Source organism: Lepidochelys olivacea, assembly GCF_965140295.1.
Source record: "Lepidochelys olivacea isolate rLepOli2 genome assembly, chromosome: 10".
Lineage (NCBI taxonomy): Eukaryota > Metazoa > Chordata > Testudines > Cheloniidae > Lepidochelys > Lepidochelys olivacea.
Genome location: NC_140420.1, coordinates 38,376,090 through 38,396,263, shown reverse-complemented (window position 1 = coordinate 38,396,263; position 20,174 = coordinate 38,376,090). Strand labels below are relative to the sequence as shown.

Genomic DNA, 20,174 nt, shown 5'->3' with positions numbered 1-20,174 from the left:
ATAGATAGAACAAAGCTGTTCTGTAAGTCTACACAGTTGTTTGTTGCTGTCGCAGACAGGATGAAGGGTCGCCCAGTGTCTGCCCAGAGAATTTTGTCTCGCATCACGGCCTGCATCTGTTACTGTTACAAGCTGGCAAAAGGTGGCCCCACCCGCGATCATGACGGCTCACTCAACTAGGGTGCAGGCGTCAGCAGCTCAAGTGCTGATCCAGGAAATTTATTGGGCTGCAACCTGGTTGTCTGTCCACACATTCGCTTTGCACTTTGTGCTGACCCAACAAGTTCAAGACGACGCTGGTTTTGGCAGAGCAGTGCTCCAATCTGCAAGACTGTGAACTCTGAGCCCATCTCAGAGGATTCTGCTTGTGAGTCACCTACAGTGGAATCGACATGAGCAAACACTCGAAGAAAGAACAGTTACCCACCTTTTCATAACTGTTCTTCAAGATGTGTTGCTCATGTCCATTCCATTAAGTGCCCTCCTACCCCTCTGTTGGAGTTGTCAGCAAGAAGGAACTGAGAGGGCGTAGGACTGGCAGCGCCTGATATACCATGGTGTGAGTGCAGCACCCCAGAGGGCACCATAGCTGGCCCTATGGATACCGCTAAGGCAAAAGTCTCTGACAGCTGCACAAGTGGATGCATGCACACCTACAATGGAATGGGCATGAGCAACACATCTAGAAAAACAAGTTACAAAAAGGTGGGTAACTTCCATCCCCCTCCCATCTATTGTATAGCTGTTCCTAGATAGGATATGTGATGGGTTTGATCACAGAAACCCCCTGGGGACTTCCACCTGATGTGTCAAGACTACTTCTGCTCTTGCTTTCCTGCCCTGTCAGCTTAGGACTTCAGTGCCCTGCCTGGTTTGAGCCAGACCCACTAGCCTGCTGCAAACCCAGACCCAGGGTCTGAACCACATCCCCTAACAGCTGTAGGCTTAACTGAAAGCAACTTAGGAAGTGTTCCTGCCTTTAACACTCAGATGCCCAACTCCCAATGGGTTCCAAATCCTAAATAAATCCGTTTTAAAATCCATTTATAAATCTTATACAGGGTAAACTCATAAATTGTTCGCCCTCTATAACACTGATAGAGAGAGAGGTGCACAGCTGTTTGCCCGCCCTTTCCCCCCAGGTATTAATACATACCCTGGGTTAATTAATAAGTAAAAAGTGATTTTATTAAATACAGAAAGTAGGATTTAAGTCGTTCCAAGTAGTAACGGACAGAACAAAGTGAATTACCAAGCAAAATAAAATAAAACACACAAGTCTATGTCTAGTACTGTCAGGGTTCCCTCCCCACTCTGAACTCTAGGGTACAGATGTGGGGATCTGCATGAAAGACCCCCTAAGCTTATTTCTACCAGCTTAGATTAAAGCTTCCCCAAGGCACAAAGTCTTTGCCCTTGGATTAAGTATTCGCTGCCACACCAAGTGATTTAACAAACAATCAGGGAAAGGACCACTTGGAGTTCCTATTTCCCCAAAATATCCCCCCAAGCCCTTACAAGTACGGTAATAAAATTGAATACAGATAAAAACGTCACCAATAAGCTTCCTTTTACAGACTAGCCTCCTTCAAGTCTGGGTCCAGCAATCACTCACACCCCCTGTAGTTACAGTCCTTTGTTGCAGTTTCTTTCAGGTATCCTTGGATGTGGAGAGGCTTGCTCTTTAGCCAGCTGAAGACAGAATGCAGGGGTCTCCCTGTGGTTTAAATAGACTCTCTTTTGTGGGTGGAGACCCCCTCCTCTCTCCTATGCAAAGTCCAGCTACAAAATGGAGTTTTGGAGTCACCTGGGCAAGTCACATGTCCATGCATGACTGAGTTCCTTACCAGCCAAGCCACATTCCTGGGAAAGCCCAGATGTGATTGGCATCTTTAAGTTCATTGTTGGCTTAAGGGCTTCTTGACTGGGCACTTACTGAGAATAGTCTTTTCTCAGGAAGCTAACCAACTGCTTCACTAAAACCTACTCAGAATCAAACAAGTATGCAGCTAATATTCATAACTTCGAATACAAAAATGATACATGCATACAAATAGGATTAATAGATTCAGTAGATCATAACCTTTACAGAGATATGTTACATGGAATATGTAGCATAAAACACATTCTAGTTATGTCATATATACATTCATAAGTATATTCCCATAAAGCCTTAAGTCACAGGATAGTATCAACAAATTGCTGTGATGCACTTATTACATTAGTGGTGGTTGTTGGGATAAAACAGAAGTGGGCTTGATGTGCAAGCTTAATTGACAGAAAAACCTCCCTGTCAGAAAGTTAACATTTAAAGTTGCTGCTATCTCCCGTCCCCAGGGTACTGTCAAACAGCTGCTGATATTCTCTGAAGCAGAGGGGAATCCCTGCCTGTTGGATGTCTGCGGGAATTTCCTGGCTGTGGGAACGGACTTGGCTCACTTTAAAATCTTTGATCTCTCTCGCAGGTATTAATAAGCATTTACAAGGGTCTGAATCTATAACTCAGGTTTCTGTCTTTTCTTTTTTTTTTCCTTTTTTACCTTAAGGGAATTTTGTACTAGTGAAAAATGCTAGACTGACAACCCTGGAGACTGAATTCATAGAATAAGTACATCAAAGGCAGTGGGAGTGCAGGCTTTTTTGTGGCCATGTGTGTGCATGCCCTGTAGAGGTTATCTTGGCCTATTTAGTCCTTGGCTTCTTAAAAAAATATATATGTATATATATTTTTTACTTTGTAGACTCCTGCCAAATTTTACTGCTCTACTTTCAGTGTTTACAGGGAGAAGCTGAGGTTAGAAGACCCAGCCTTACCTAGTGAGGTGTATTGCCAGGTCAATAGTATCTGATGATAAACTGATGTTTTATACACTCACAAACCACTCTTGTGAGAAGTTGACCCTTTTGTATTCTCAAGTTCTTCATCAAATGCTTGTTCATGTCAATTCCAATCAGGTGTGAGCACGCTACATGCACGACAGCTGGAAGATTTTTCCCCTAGCAGTATCTGCAGGGTCGGTCTGGGTGCCCCCTGGAGTTGCGCCTTCGTGGCACCCAATATAGAGCCCTGCTGACTTGACCCCGCCCCCCGCCTCAGTTCCTTCTTACTACCCGTGATGGCTAGCTGGAACTCCACTGCTCTCGCTTCAGCAAGCTTCGCATTATCACCCTTTGTATGTATAGTTAGAATTGGTAGTAGAATAGTTACACTTAGTGTAGATTGTTTTTCTCATAAGGTTCCTATGGGGGTTCCCCCCCCCCGCCCCTGATGCTTTTCCCTGGCACCAGGGTATGCCTCAGTCCCCAGGCTTTAAGCCATGCTCAGACTGCGGCAGGCTTATGCTGAGAAATGACCCGCACACTTCGTGCTTGAAGCGTCTCGGTGAGGGTAATCTTAGGGAGCGTTTTAAGATCTGTAGAGGGTTTTGCCCCAGGACCCTTAAAGACAGAGAACAGCGCCTCCGAGTTTTGCTTATGGAGGTAGCATTTAAGCCTCAGTTGGAGCCCGGTGCAGCAGACCCAGCTCCAAGTGCAGCTTCTTTGGTGCCCAGTGCTTCGGCACTGTCGACTCCTCTAGAGACCCTAGGCACCGCCACGGCTCTGTGCACAGATCCCAGACATTTGTGAGGCCCCACAAAAAGAGGAAGGCTGACAGAGGGGGTTCCCTGACCAGGTCTAAAGACCAGGTGGTCAGCAATCGGTGGGACTTCCACTGACTCCTGCCCCTGGAGGGGTCCAGTCGAGTCCAGACCACCTGGACTGCTTGCCAGCACTAGTTCCTGGCCCAATATATTCTATGGGCAAGCTGGTGATGAGAGTATCATCCCCAGTGTATCGACTCCTGGCACCGGTGGCCCATGTGGGGGAACTGCTCTGATCCCCCAGTTGGCATCTCTCGCCAGCACCAAGGGGCTCTGCTCCTCCGTGGTCATCACAGTCGGAAACCTCGGAGTCGGAAGTGGAGTCATCGCATTCCAGCAGAAGCAGAAGATCTTGCTCCTGTTGCAACAGACCGCCCTACCCGGGTCAGTGGCAGGCTCCTGAGTGGCCCTTCTGGACACCCTGGGACTATCACCAAAGCCCGGGGCAGAGCCAGGGTTCCAGATCAGCATCGGTGGCCTCTGCTGCACACGCCCTTCACACCAGGGATCCCGGCGGGGACCCATCGGGCAGCCATACCGACATTGACAATCTCGGCACTGATTGCAGCATTGACAATGGGGGCGCCGATTGCTTCACATCCTTGGCACCGAGTGCGACTCTGATCCCGGCATCGATCCTGGTACTGGCCGTGGCACCGACAGCAGCACCCAAGGGGGCTGAGGGCAGGGAGCAGGCTCCAGTACTGGCCGCCATCTCATCCCCCTCATCTCCGGATGAAGAGATGGCTGGCTCATCAATCTCTCCAGCCTTAGAGGACAGCAGGGTCCTACAGAAGCTGCTGAGACAGGTGGCCCAGAACCTAAACACCAAACTGGAGGAGGAGGTGGTGGAGGCTGACCCAATGGTCGATAGCCTTTCTCCTCCAGAACTATCCTGTATCGCGCGGCTGCTGATTAAGACAATCAGCAATGCCACTAAGACCCTGTGGCAGACCCCGTCCTTGTTGCCGCCTACCAAGAAAAGGTATGAGTGGAGATATTTAGTCTCCTCCAAGTGGTATGAACACTTATATACGCACCCCCTGCTGGAGTCTCTGATAGTGGATGCAGCCAACCTATGCAAGCACCAAGGCTACCAGGGGCCTTCTCCCGAGAATCAAGAGGCCAAAAAGCTGGACCTCTTCGGGAGGAAATCTATTCGATGGTGGGAGATTTGAAGCTCCATATCGCTAACCATCGGGCAGTGGTTAGCAGGTACAATTACAATACTTTTGGGGCCATGGAAAAATTTGCAGAACTCCTGCCTATGGTCTCTCCCACAGAGTTTTCCGTGCTAGTACAGGAGGGCAAATTGATCTCTCATGCATCCCTGTAGGCAGTCTTAGACACTGCGGACACAGCGTCTTGCACCATAGTTACCAGGGTGTAATGTACCTACCGGGGTGGCTATGAGAAGGAGTTCCTGGCTGCAGGTTTCTAGCCTCCCATACGAGGTACAGCAGACAGTCCAGGACCTCCTGTTTGAGGGCCAGTCTTTGTTCTCCTCAAGGACTCTCAAGCCACCCTGAAATCCCTGGGCCCCCACACCCCTGCCAACCAACGGAGGCACTTTAGACTTCAGCCCCCACCGAGGAATTATCAACCTCAGGGTAGGCAGGAGGGGTTGAGCAGGAGGAGTAGGAACTCGAGGAAGAGACCTCATCCCTCCTCTGGGCATGGCTCTTGCCAGTCTAAACCCTCCTGAGGCCAAAAACAGGCCTTTTGGAGGTGCGCCCTGGAGTGATACACCAGTACAAAGACTGGATGCCTTACCTTTTCATCCCTTCTATCCCCTTTCTACCCTGCATGGGCCCATATTACATCGGACCGCTGGGTGTGCTGCACGGTTGAGAGGAGGTATTTGTTCCAATTTTCTGCCCTTCCGCACTTCCACCACCCTTCCCCATCCCTCTTCAGGGAACTTTCTCATGAGCAACTCCTTAAAAAGGAGGTGTTCTCGCTCCTCTCGCTAGGGCAGTGGAAGAGGTTCCTCAGGAGCAGAAAGGCAAGGGCTTCTATTCCCGGTATTCCCTGATACTGAAAGCCAACGGCAGACTCGGGCCCATCCTAGACCTGCGAAAGCTCAACAAGTTTATGAAGAAACTCAAGTTCCACATGGTCTCCTTGGCTTCCATCATCTCTTCCTTGGGTCCAGAGGGCTGGTATGCCACCCTCGACTTGAGGGATGCATACTTTCATATAGCAATCACACCATCCCACAGAGAATACCTCAGGTTTGTGGTGGACAACAACCACTTCCAGTTCACAGTCCTCCCATTTGGCCTGTCAGCGACACCTCAAGTTTTTACCAAGTGCATGGCAGTCGTGGCCGCGTTCCTCCGCAGGCGGCAGGTACAAGTGTTTCTGTACCTTGACGACTGACTGATCAAGGGCCACTCCAGGGTTCAAGTGGAGGCACAAGTCGACTTCATAAGAACAATGTTCGATGAACTGGGCCTTCTCTTGAATGTTGGGAAATCAACACTGCCCCCGGTTCAGCGGATAGAATTTATAGGGGTGGTACTGGACTCTACTGAGGCCAAGGAGTACCTATGGGAATCGAGGTTCCGGGCCCTGGGCGACATTATTCGGAGTCTCAGGCAGTTCCCCATCAACACAGCAAGGAATTGCCTGAAACTCCTGGGACACATGGCTGCTTATACCTATGTGATGCAACGTGCCAAGCCAAGACTCCAGCTGCTCCAGTTTTGGCTAGCCTCAGTGTATCGGCCAGTTCGGGACAGTTTGGACAGGGTCGTGACTGTGCCTCGCCTGGTCCTTGACTCCCTTCTCTTCACCAGCCCCCAGCCAACTCTCTCGTTGGTTACGGATGCATCAGACTTGGGCTGGGGAGTACATCTGGGAGACCTCAGAACACAAGGCCTCTGGTCTCAGGCAAGGCTCGCTCTCTGTCAATGTCAGAGAGCTGAGAGCAGTACTCCTGGCATGCCAGACTTTCCGAGCCCATTTAAAGGGGAGGATGTGTATCAGTGATGACAGACAATGCCACGGTGATGTTTTATATCAACAGATGGGGGTGCACGCTCCTCTCCCCTTTGCCAGGAAGCCCCCATTCTGTGGGACTTCTGTGTAAAGCATTCGATACACCTGCAAGCATCATACCTCCCTGGGGTACAGAATGAATTAGCGGATTATCTCAGCAGGTTGTTCCATGGCCATGAGTGGTCCCTACACCCGGACGTCATGAACTCCATTTTCCAGCAGTGGGTCTTTCCCCAGGTAGCCCTCTTTGCCACGCGACACAACAGGAAGTGTCAGCAGTTCTGCTCCTTCCTTTGAGCAAGGGATTGGACCTCCTGAGGTCTCTTCCAACCCTACTCTTCCATGATTCTATGATTCCTAATCACAGCCCGGGCTCCATAACGGATGCGTTCCTCCTTCCCTGGGGAATCCATCTCCGATATGCAGTTCTGTCCATTCCTCTCATTCATGCAGTGCTCCCCAAGATATGGAGGGATCAAGCAGTGCTGATATTGATAGCTCCAGTCTGGCTCCGCCAGCACTGGTACACATTGCTCCTGGACATGTCCGTGGAAGCCCCAGTCACCTTGCCGCTCTTCCTGGACTTGATAACTCAGGATCATGGCCGTCTCCAGCACCTGAACCTCGAGTCATTGAACCTCACGGCGTGGAAGCTCCATGACTGAACCCGATGGAGCTCTCCTGCTCAGATCCAGTTAGACAAGTCCTCCTTGGCAGTAGGAAACCCTCCACCAGAGCTACCTACCTTGCCAAATGGAAGAGATTTTCAATCTGGTTGGTGCAGCATCATTTGTCCTTGATGATCGCCTCTATGCCACTCATACTGGTCTACCTTCTCCATCTCAAGCAGCAGGGTCTGTCCATGTCGTCAGTAAGGGTTCACTTGACCACCATTTCTGCCTGCCATCCAGGTGCAGAGGGCCGGTCAGTGTTCGCCAACCCTATGGTCAGCCGTTTCCTCAAAGGTCTCCACAGGCTATATCTGCAAGTCCGACAGCTCGTCCCGGCCTGGGACCTCAACCTGGTCCTTTCCAGACTGGTGAACCACTAACCCTTTGAACCACTAACAACGTGCTCCCTGCTCTACCTCTCATACAAGGTGGTGTTTCTGGTAGTAATAACTTCAGCCAGGAGGGTTTTTGAGCTCAAGACCCTAACATCAGAGCTTCCTTACACAGTGTTCTTTAAGGACAAGGTTCAGTTCTGGCCTCACCCAGCTTTCCTCCTGAAAGTTGTCTACCAATTTCACATCAACCAGGACATCTTCCTCCCAGTGTTCTATCCTAACCTGCACACAAGTGGCAGGGAGCAGAGGTTTCATTCGTTGGATGTCTGCAAAGCATTAGCCTTTTAAATCGAGAGAACAAATCCATTCCGGAAGTGCATTCAACTATTCGTGGCTGTGGCAGACAGAATGAAGGGTCTTCCAGTCTCATCTCAACTAATTTCATCGTGGATCATGTCCTGTATCCGAGGGTGCTATAACCTGGCGGGGTACCTGCCCCTCTGCTCACTGCGCCCTCCACCAGGGCTCAGGCTTCTTCAGCTGCATTCCTGGTACAGGTTCCCTCCCAACAAATATGCAGAGCTGCGACGTGGTCCTCCATACATACTTTCACCATGCATTATGCGATTACCCAGCAGGCCAGAGATGATGCAGCCTTCGGTAGAGTGGTGCTCCAATCAGTGGACAACTCCGACCCTGCCTCCTGAATTTACGCTTGGGAGTCACCTGATTGGAATTGACATGAACAAGCACGCAAAGAAGAAAAAAGTAACTCACCTTCTCGTAACTGTTGTTCTTTGAGATGTGTTGTTCATGTCCATTCCAATACCCACCCTCCTACCCTGCTGACGGAGTAGCCGGCAAGAAGGAATTGAGGTCAGGTCAGCAGGGCCCTATATTGAGCATCATGAAGGCACAACTCCAGGGGATGGGGTGCCCAGACAGACCCTAGGGCTACTGCTAAGGGAAAAAATCTTCTGACTGTCGTGCACGTGGCATGCGCACACCTGATTGGAATGGACATGAAGAACACATCTCAAAGAACAATAGTTACGAGAAAGTGGGTAACCTTTTTTTCCAGGTCTGAGATTTGGGATCAAGGGTAATGGCTTCAGTGATGTCACTGCTGCTTCTCCATGAGTTTGAATTCTCAGTGAGGACTTGGACTCTCAATCCCAGAGAGCAAGAAATTCATGCACTGTTGTAAGCAACACATATAGTGTATTCAGGGCTTCCCGATCTTCAGTATTTGTTTCCATCATTACTCCAATTATCAATGAGTATTTCTTTGGGGATAAATACAATGTTGCTACTGGAGTGGAGTTTGCATGGCTTATCTTTTTTTTTTTCCCTAGAGGGAAGGGAAACTTGAAATAATTACCCTTTTCCCCCACAATGATTCCCATCTGGGGTGACACTGAGTAACAGCATCGTGGTTTGTTACTGTCATTCACTAGCCAAAACCTTCTGTGGTAAGGCTGATGATGGCTCAATGAGTAGCTTGATACTCTCCCATGTAGGAAACCTAGCTTTAGGAACAGAACAGGGAGTTTTCGCAGCTCTCTCTGAGAACATAAGCACTTTTGGGCAGTGGGGGAGGAGTCCACAGAAACTTTCTCAAGGCGTTGACTTCAATCTATCAAGTGAATTGGGTCTTGAATACTTAAGACTATCTTTTTCCCTTTGTTCTTAGTAGTTGAGAACAATTTAGATATTTCTACTGCCAGCCTGTAAGTACAAACATAGGACGAGTTAGAGGGTCCTCAACTTTGGAATTCACTTCCTCTATTGAATCAAAAGAGCCTAAGTTTGTTGACCTACAGGGCAGGGTGTAAGGTTCTCCCCCCCCCCCTTTTTTTTTTTTGGAACTTTTCCTGAGGTGAAGTACTTGATTAAATTCTGAAATGAGTGAGAGTTTAATATTAGTCATACTGTTATGTTGAAGTGTGCTTCTACTCTGACAAATGACTGTGTCAGACTTGTACATTTTGACTCCACACTTCTGCTCCTTGTGTGTGTTCAGAGCCTCTTATCTGTTGACAGTTAGTGACGAAATAAGTTTGAGAACCCTGCAGAACCAAGAGGGTAAGCTGAAGTCTGTTCTTTCTTATGTATCTTATATATCAGCAGAACAATTTGCAAAACTCCTGTCAGTCAAACCTGTGAAAACCCGTTGGCAGCACTGGCATTGCACAGGTATCACAGAGGGCCTAATTTGAAAACCCTGGGTTTGTGCAGGGTATCACTATGACTTGTGGGGCCTTTATTATTGGTGTTGATGTTGGAGATTGAAAGAACCCAGCTTAACTCTCAGATGTCAGGCTGAATTTTTAGGGCTGTAAAAAAAAAAACTTGTTTTCTTGTAAAGTGAGCATATTTGATCTGGAATTAACAAGACCATAAATAGAACCCTAGAATGTTATTTTTATATATGAATTCAGAGGCCATGCCTGGTTTTCATTTTATAAGTCTAAAAATAAATACTGTCACTCTTGTTAGCTGTATCACAGTGACGGATAGGAAGTGTTCTCTCAGGCAGAGTGAATGTTGTTACTGTTGCTGCTACAGTAGGAAGGCTTGATTGGGTATAGGGAGAAAGGAGGACAAAAGTGTGAACAATTCAGTCTCTTAGGCTATGTCTACACTGCCCAGCAGTTCAGACTATGAGGATGTGAATGTAGTACTGTTTTGAGAGGACTAAGTTAATATGAACTAGGATCCTTTTAGTTCATGCTTGTGTTATCCACACCAGGGTCTTACAGCAGAGCAGCACTTTGGTGCACACTGCTGTTCGAATGCCTGGAGTCCAAACTGCAAGGCAGTGTAGACGAGCCCTTAGAACTTTTCTACATGGAGAAACTGACTAGCATAGCGGAAGTGAAATAACTATTCCACTATAGTTATGCCAGTATAACTTTCTCATGGGGACACAATAGTTATTCCACTTCAGCTATGCCAGTCAATTTCCCCATGTAGACAAATTCTACTTCTCCTGAAACAGGGTGGCAGGATTTTCTTGTTGCAGGTGTTGGAACACAGCAGAACACTTAAGTTTACTTCTGCTGTGTTTAAGCCTCTAAGGGGAAGCTAGAGTCTTGGACCAAAGGTGAGAAGACGTCAAATATTTGAGTCCTGTGCCCTATTTGATTATTAAAGGTCTTTTTTGAAGTTTGAAAAATATTTTTAACTGTTTTTCAAGTACTGACACTTGGCACCTCATGAATCATTATTGTCTGTCCCCACAGAGAGGCAAAAGTGCACTGCAGTAGTAAGAACTTGACTGAGCTTTTTCCTGACCTGGGGGGCATTGCATCCGTTAAGTGCAATTCTTATGGCAACAAAGTCAGCATCCTCGTCAACAAGGTGAGACAGGACTCTCCAGATACCACACAGAGGTCTGAATGTGACACCAAATGCCAGACTAGCTATAATGCAGAGATAAAGTGGGTTAACTTCTCTAATTTAAACCCACATTGGCTATGCTCTGTTTTCAAGAATCAGAATTTCTGGGGTAAGCATTGATAGAAGCACTAAAAGTTTTTGTAGGTCTAAGCGCTCTATTGTCCCATCTCTGGCCATTGGAGATATTTGCTAATAGAAGTTGCGGATTGGCCAAATGCCATTATAGGAAATCTCATCATATTATCCTCTCCATAAATTTATCAAGCTCATTCTTAAAATGAGTGAGGTTTTTTGCCTGCACTACGCCCCTTGGAAGGCTTTTCCAGAGCTTCATTCCTCTGATGGTGAGAAGCCTTTATCTAATTTCAAGCTTAAACTTATTGATGGCCATTTGTTCTTGTGCCAGCATTGGCTCTTAACTTAAATTAACCTCTCTCTCCCTCTGATATTTATCCCTTTCATATATTTACAGAGAGCAATCATATCTCTCCTCATCCTTTGTTCTGTTAAGGAGCTTGGTTTGTTTAGCCTAAGTCTCCTTTTGTAAGGTAGGTTCTCCATTGCGCTGATCATCCTAGTAGCCTTGTCTGCACCTGTTCCAGTTAGAATTCATCTTTCTTAAACATGGGATACCAGAATTGCACACAGTATTCCAGATCAAGTCTCATCAATGCCTTGTATAATGGTAATAAACCTTCCCGGTCTCTACTGGAAATCTTACCTGATACATCCTAGCATTGCATTAGCCTTTGTCAAGGCTGCATCACATTGGTGGCTCATAGTCATCCTGTGATTGACCAATACACAAGGGCTTTCTCCTCCTCTGAGACTTCCAACTGATACCTCCCTATCTTATAGGAGAAATTCTTGTTGTTAGTCCCTACATGCATGACCTCGGACTTTGCACTATTCAATTTCATCCCATTTGTATTACTATAGTTTTCAAGGTCATCCAAATCTTCTTGAATGATATTCTGGTCCTCCTCCATATAGGCAGTACCTCACAACTTTGTGTCATTTGCTAATTTTATTAGCACACTCCAACTTTTTGTGCCAAGGCCATAAATGAAAATGTTAAATAAGATGGTACCAATACTGATCCTTGAGGCACTCCTCTAGTATCATAGAATCATAGAATATCAGGGTTGGAAGGGATCTCAGGAGGTCATCTAGTCCAACCCCCTGCTCAAAGCAGGACCAATCCCCAACTAAATCATCCCAGCCAGGGCTTTGTCAAGCCTGACCTTAAAAACTTCTAAGGAAAGAGATTCCACCACCTCCCTAGGTAACGCATTCCAGTGCTTCACCACCCTCATCATGAAAAAGTTTTTCCTAATATCCAACCTAAACCTCCCCCACTGCAACTTGAGACCATTACTCCATGTTCTATCATCTGGTACCACTGAGAACAGTCTAGATCCATCCTCTTTGGAACCCCCTTTCAGGTTGTTGAAAGCAGCTATCAAATCCCCCCTCATTCTTCTCTTCCGCAGACTAAACAATCCCAGTTCCCTCAGCCTCTCCTCATAAGTCATGTGTTCCAGTCCCCTAATCATTTTTGTTGCCCTCCACTGGGCTCTTTCCAATTTTTCCACATCCTTCATGTAGTGTGGGGCCCAAAACTGGACACAGGACTCCAGATGAGGCCTCACCAATGTCGAATAGAGGGGAACGATCACGTCCCTTGATCTGCTGGCAATGCACCTACTTATACATCCCAAAATGCCATTGGCAACAAGGGCACACTCTCGACTCATATCCAGCTTCTCGTCCACTGTAACCCGTAGGTCCTTTTCTGCAGAATTGCTGCCTAGCCATTCGGTCCCTAGTCTGTAGCAGTGCATGGGATTCTTCCGTCCTAAGTGCAGGACTCTGCACTTGTCCTTGTTGAACCTCATCAGATTTCTTTTGGCCCAATCCTCTAATTGGTCTAGGGCCCTCTGTATCCTATTCCTACCCCCCAGCGTATCTACCTCTCCTCCCAGTTTAGTGTCATCTGCAAACTTGCTGAGGGTGCAATCCACACCATCCTCCAGATCATTTATGAAGATATTGAACAAAACCGGCCCGAGGACAGACCCTAGGGGCACTCCACTTGATACCGGCTGCCAACTAGACATGGAGCCATTGATCACTACCCGTTGATCCCGACAATCTAGCCAACTTTCTATCCACCTTATAGTCCATTCATCCAGCCCATACTTCTTTAACTTGCTGGCAAGAATACTATGGGAGACCGTGTCAAAGGCTTTGCAAAAGTCAAGGAACAACACATCCACTGCTTTCCCCTCATCCACAGGGCCAGTTATCTCATCATAAAAGGCAATTAGATTAGTCAGGCATGACTTGCCCTTGATGAATCCATGCTGACTGTTCCTGATCACTTTCTTCTCCTCTAAGTGTTTCAGAATTGATTCCTTGAGGACCTGCTCCATGATTTTTCCAGGGACTGAGGTGAGTAACCTCTCCAGCCCGGCAGTTCACCTTTCAGCATGACCCATTGTAGTCTTCCCTTTAACCAGCTCCTTACCCACCTTTGGATTCTGGTATTAATCCCCATTTTCTCCAAATTAACTAATAATTTCCCACGTGGAACTATATCAAATGCTTTACTTGAAATCCAGGTAGATTAGATCTAGTACATTTTCTTTGAGAAGATAACTGATTTCCTAGACAAAGAAAGAGATCAGGTTGGTCTGGTACAAACTACCTTTTATAAAACGGTGTTTTATTTTATCCCAGTTGCCATTTGCCTCTAGGTCTTTAATTACTCTCTCTTTCGAAATTTGTTCTAAGACCTTGTATACAATTGAGGTCATTGTGACGGGGCTGGGACTCACCACCGCAGTACCTCCTGTTGGTAACTCTGGGAATTAGCTCAGTCCATGTGGAGCACCCTCCATTGGTGGTGTCCCGTCCATTTTTTGCCCTCTGTTGGCGTTTGGACCAGCGTTGCTCCCTTCTCTCATGGTGTCCTCTTCAGGCCACTGCCCTCCGGCAGTGCCCCCAAGTCCACACTCACCCCCTTCCAGGGCGGGTTAACAGCAGTCTTTCCAGTTCACTCCTGCTGCAGTGGCCAACCACAACCCCTCTAGTCTAGCCCCTCTGTTCAAGGGCTGGTTGCAGTCTGTCATGGGCACCCTTCCACAGCCAGGTGCTGTACAAGGAGGAAGGGGGGAACCCAGGCCCGCCCACTACTCTGGGTCCTGACCCAAGGACCCTCTAATGGCAGCCTCCCTGCCCTCCTTCTCTCCCCTTGTCTAACTGTCCCTGGGCCACTTCCCCTCTGGCCCTTCACACCCTCTAGGCCCTTTCTATCAGGGCCCGCAGTCTGGCAGGTATTGGGCCAGAGCCCTTCTATGCTCCCCTGAGCCTGCCTAGCATGGCTCTGTCCAAGGTGCTTGTCTCCTGCTCAGGAGACAGAACTTCCCCCATAAAGGTCTGGGACAGACTGCCTGCTCCCTTCCTGGGCAGCCTTTATATAAGGCCTAGCCTAGCCCTGATTGGCCGGCTGTAATACTGGCCCTGATTGGCTCACAGTAGGCCTTTTCCTGATTGGCTGCCCTTCTGTGCAGCTGCTCTGGCCTACTCTAGCCCTATCTCTCATAGGGGTGGGGCAGTTGCCCCACCACAGTCACACTAACAGGCCTGTAGTTTCCCATATGATATTTTTCCCCTTTCTTAAGTATAGGTACTATATTTGCAATTCTCCAGTCATAGGGTACAACCCCTAAGTTTACAGATTCATAAAAAAAACTTGCTTTGGGGTTTGCAATTTCTTGTGCCAGTTCCTTTAATATTTTTGGATGGAGATTATCCAGGTTCCCCCATTTGGTCCCATTAAGCTGTTTGAGTTTGGCTTCTGCCTCGTATGTGGTAATTTCTGCTTCCATATCCTTGTTCCTATTAGCCACCCTGCCACTGCCCTTAAGTTCCTCATTACCTTTATTAAAAACTGAGGCAAAGTATTCATGTAGGTGTTGGGTCATATCTAGATTATCTTTAATCTCCATCCCAACATCAGTGTTTAGCAGTCCCACTTCTTTCATTGCTTTCTTTTTATTTGTTATGTCTAAAGAACTTTTAACTATTGGTTTTAATTTCCTTTGCCAGGTCCAATTCTCTTGGCTTTTGGCAATTCTCACTTTTCCCCTGCGCTTTCTGACCACCAGGAGATAGCTTTCCTTGCTGATCTATCCCTTCTTCTTTGCCTTGTAGGCTTTTTATTAATAATCTGTTTGGAACACTTGTTCATCCAGTTTGGTCTGCAATTCTTCCCTACAAATGTTTCTCTTTGCTTGGGATACAGGCTTCAAATAGTTTCTGCAACGTTAACTTAAATCATTCCAAGCCTCCTCCACATTCAGATCCTTGAGTTCTTCAGGCCTGTCCATTTCCCTAACTAATTCCTTAATTGTTTGAAGTTTGCTCTTTTGAAATCAAGCACCCTAGTTGCAGACCTATTTTTGTTTATCCTTCCATTTAGTTTAAATTGAATTAACTTATGATCACTCAAATTAAGGTTCTATATATCCAGTTCTTCTATGAGGTCCTCGCTACTTACCAATCTAAATCTAAAATGTCATCACCTCTTGTTGGTTCAGTGACTATTTGGTGAAGAAATCTGTTGGCTATCACATCCAAGAATATCTGGATCTTACATTTATTAGTAGCACTAGTCCTCCAATTTATATTGGGAAATTAAAGTCTCCCATAATCGCATAATTTCCAGTAGCTTTTATTTCATTAAAAATATTAGCGGCCTCTCTTCATATTCAAATCGGGTCCTGGGGGGTTGTAGCACCCCCAAGCATTATTCCAGTGGAGCCTCTGTTACCATTTTTCCCATAGTGATTTTGACCTAAACTGATTTCATTTTATCCATTCCATCATTTCTAATTTCTTTAAGTCTTCCTCATCACTAATATACAATGCTACTCCACCACCTTTACCTTTATTTCTGTCTTTTCTGAACAGCACATATCCTTCAATATATGTATTCCAGTCATAACTACTTTCTACCATGTTTTCATTATCCCTATAATATCTGATTTCACTTACTGCACCAGTAGTTGTAGTTCCTCCATTTTGTTACCCAGGCCCCTTGCATTTGTGTACAGACGTCTTTCTTGTTTCTGCTTGGCTTCACCCAGATTCCTCGCCCATTTACGTACAGTCATTTTACCATCAGTATTACCTATTTGACTGTTACTGTCATTGGTATTGGCACTATCTTTCCTTCTGTCATCTGTTCTCCTACCCTCTGTTTTTCCTTTCTCCATTGCTGTATTCGCTTTTACTTGATTTTCCTTCCTCTCAATATTAAAATCAGGTGTGGATATTACATGAGCATCTCCCAACTGTCTTAGCCGAATTCCTAGTTTAAAGCTCTTTTAATCAGTTGTGCAAACCTCCATCCTAGAAGTCTGTTGCCCTTCCTACATGGATGGATGCCCATCCTATGAGAACAGTCTTCTGTCTGTTAAAGCCTCCCAATAGTGGAATGTCCCAAAGCCCTCTTTATAGCACCATTAGTTGAGCCATCTGTTGATCATCATAATCTTGTCTTGTCTTCGCTCTCCTCCTCTAGGGACAGGTAGAATCCCTCTGAAGATCACCTGAGTGTCCATTTCTTTCAGCACCTTCCCCAGCCTGGCATAGTTTTCCTAGCTGTGTCTGAGCAAGAATCTAGCAGTATCATTTTTTTTCACAAGAAAGACAGTCAATGGATTCTTTCCTACTCCCATTAGGATCCTCTTCTGTCTTAGGACACATCCCATATCTTAGCTCCTGGCAGACAGCACACCCTTCTGTTCTCCAGATCAGCTCTGGTGACAGGCCTGTTGTTCTTAGTAGGGAGTCCCCAGTTATGTAGACTTGCCTCTTCTTGTTGTTGGTATGATTGTCCGGCCTTCCCTCTTTTGTTCTTTCTGGCTGCAAGTCTTCTTGTTGTCTGTTCTCACTTGCAATCTTCTACAAGTTGTCCTCTATCCTCTGGCGTCTCTGAACTCTGGCTAGCTCTATTGTCTCTTCCCCTCTTCTTGTAGGACTAGCCTCTCTTCTCTTCTTCCTTGCTCTCCCATCTTCTGTTACTGCCTGCCTCTCCCCTTCATTTTCCAACTCAGCAAACCTGTTCCTCAGCTCTGTTTCTCCTTCACTAGCTGGTTTTTCCTCTGCCTTATTCTCGAAGTCACATGCTTCCACTGTCCACTTTCTTCATTCAGCAGTCTACCCTCACAGTTCCCTGGTCCAGCATGCATCTGCAATTCATGAAGTTTCCTTTCAGCCTCCTCTCTCTTTCTCTCCATCACCTGCTCAAATCTCCTTTGAAACTCTAGGTTTCTAGCTGTAACTCCAAACCTCAGATCTTCTTTTCCATCAGCTCTATCAGGTGGCACTTCATACAAACAAAGCACCTTTCCAGTACCCTCTCCAGAACAATGTACATCCCCACAACTTCCATATCCAGTCATATTCACTAACTCTTCCATTCCTTGGGTCACTTCTATAGCTGCCCCTGTAGCTGCCATAGCCTTCCCTGCTAATCTACTGTGAAGAAGGAAAAAAGAACCCCCAAAACCAAACAAACAAAAACTGCCCTCCCACCCCCAAATCCCCCACTCGGACTCCTTTGTTTTCAGGTGTTTGTTGGCTCCTGTGCTGCTGGCTGGCTTGTGGGCTGCCTTTATAGGCCAGCTGAATTTTACCTTGCTGGTCTCTTCTACTGTTGGCTCTAACTCCTTCTCTTTTCCCCTGCCATAGGCCGATGAGAGTCTTGACTCTAAGATCTGTTTCTATGATGTTGAAATGGACACAGTCAAATTCTTTGATTTCAAGGCTGGACAAGGGGATGGTGGAGCCATGCCTTCCTACTCTGGACAAAAGCCTGAAAAGTAAGAAAACTTCATTTTGGAAAGTTTGGCTTATGGTTTAGGATAGGAATCTAATTTACGAAAACAAGCCATTCCTTGATGCTGGAAGAACCCTGCACAAATTAGCGAGTTGCTCTGATTTAATTAAGTTTGTTTTTTTAACTGATTTTACTTAAATCGGGACAAAAACTGTGTGTAGATAAATCTTGTTGGGGCTTCCTTTCTCCAACTTTTAGTGGAACATTTTGTTGATAACCACATTTATCCCTGTTGCATATGTAGAAGAGAAAAATAATTACTGGTGAGGCCTCTGTTTTCTCTTTCCCTTTACACTGATACTTAGCATTTATGGTCATGCTTTGTTTTCAAAGCACTATGCGAACATTAATTAACCCTCACAGGTATTGTGAATCTACCTAGGATTTTATATGGCCCTGATCTTGGTGGTATGTAAATGCCTGAGGTATGCAAGTAAGTGTTAGCTCCATTTTACAGATGGTGGAAGTGAAGCATAGAAAGTGATTGACTTGTCCAAGGCTGCGCAAAAAGTCATTGGCAAAGCCAAGATAAAAATGCGGGCATTCCTGGGTTACTGCGCTGTGCTCAATCCACTAGACCACAACACCTCTCTGTTTTTTAAAAAAATGCTGAGTTTAGTACTTGTGAAAATCGCTGATTTTGACACATCTCAAGCCTGAGTACTGAGTAAGCAGCTGCAGCAGTGCTGGCTCCCTCATTGTGTCTCAACTTCAACATAGAGGAACCACCTCTCTGGATCAGAGGGCAGATCTGTCTTTATGGCTTGTTCATTCATTGGTCTCTTTGCTCAGATCCCCAATGATGGTACACATTTTGTTTAGTTTTGTGCAAGAGGTACGGGCACTTTTCCATCAAGAACAGAACTCATTTTGCATAGGCCACCAAACGGCCATCAAATCAGACCTCTTGATTGCTACTGAGCTGGATTTGAACCCGTGACCTAAATGGCTAAGACACTACATGTATGTCTATAGTGCAGCTGAGAAGTGTAATTTCCAGTTTGCACAGACATACCTGCACTAGCTTTGTCTGAGCTAATATGCTAAAAATAGCAGTGAGGCCATGGCAGCTCATGTGAGTCACCTGAGTACATATCTAGGGCCTCTTATGGGTTTGTACTCAGGTGGCTAGTCTGAACCACTGCCCATGCCACCATAGCCACACTGCTATTTTTAGCACGCTAGCTCTGAATGAGCTGGCACGTGTATGTCTATCTGAGTGGAGAATTATACCTCCCAGCTGCAGTGTGATGTATCCTTAGTGTTTGCTGCTTGGCTAAGTGTTTATCTGCATTTGTGCTATCGTTAGCTTTTAGCTATATAAATGTTTGTTGTTCCTGGTATTCAAAAAAAAACCCCAAAAACGAAAAATACCACACATCCAGGACAGACTAAAAGTAGTGCAGTGTCAGATAGATAATGTGCTAATGAAACTTGCAATGCTGTTTAGGAGGCATTGAAAATTGTGATTTGTACAGTTGATGTTGAAATGCAGTGGATTTTATATTTGATGAGTGAGTGCAAATAAAGGAGTCTGTTTAACTCCTTGCTTCTGACAGGATTATTCAATATAAACATGGAATAACCAGTCCGTTGTCTAATTTAGTCTCCAGCCTGCCCTGGTTTAGTGGGTGCTTTTCACCACCTCACTGCCCAGTCCTGTTGGCCCTGTACTTCCTTGTCTTCTGGCTAGCTTAATCCACTTGGCCTGCATGTGCACAAGGAGTAAGTAAAAAGAAAGTGAGACTGATGAAATATGACGATAAGTCTCTGTATTAATTGCATATTTCAGTCTGTATCTCAAAATGTTATTTGTGTGCTTGACTTCTAAGATGGTGAAGTTTAGACTGAGAGTGTGATTCCCAGTGCAGGGAGACATACTCGTGCTAGCTGTGATGGAGCTAATGGGGTAAAAATAGAATGTGGCCGTGGCAGCGCAGCCAGTGGATGGGCTAGCAGTCCTGAGTACATGCCTTTGGCTTTGGACAGGTACATGCTCTGGGAGGCCAGCCCCTTCTGTTGGTTGCACTGCCGTGACTACAGTCTGTTTTTTGTGTTGCTAGATCAATTAGGCTAGTGCAAGTATGTCTCTTTGAGGTGGAACTCACACCTGCAGCTTGAAGTGTAGACATACCTGACAAAGGTGGTCAGACCGTTTCAACATCCTCCCCTAAAGGTGAAACACCGTTGTGAAGCCATTGATTAAAACCCA

At 46.2% G+C, this 20,174-nt stretch overlaps 1 protein-coding gene across 5 annotated transcripts in view; it reads left to right on the top strand.

The window, feature by feature from the left end:
* The window catches only part of IFT140 (intraflagellar transport 140), a 258,874-nt gene that overhangs the window by 121,270 nt on the left and 117,430 nt on the right, over nucleotides 1-20,174 (top strand). For 4 of the 5 annotated variants that reach the window (XM_084642123.1, XM_084642121.1, XM_084642122.1 and 1 more), the window contains 3 exons: nucleotides 2,338-2,465; nucleotides 10,896-11,013; nucleotides 17,815-17,945. In XM_084642123.1, coding sequence (XP_084498249.1) covers nucleotides 2,338-2,465; nucleotides 10,896-11,013; nucleotides 17,815-17,945 — 377 coding nt within the window. The remainder of the gene's footprint in view (nucleotides 1-2,337; nucleotides 2,466-10,895; nucleotides 11,014-17,814; nucleotides 17,946-20,174) is intronic. The other variant, XM_084642124.1, reaches the window with a different exon arrangement.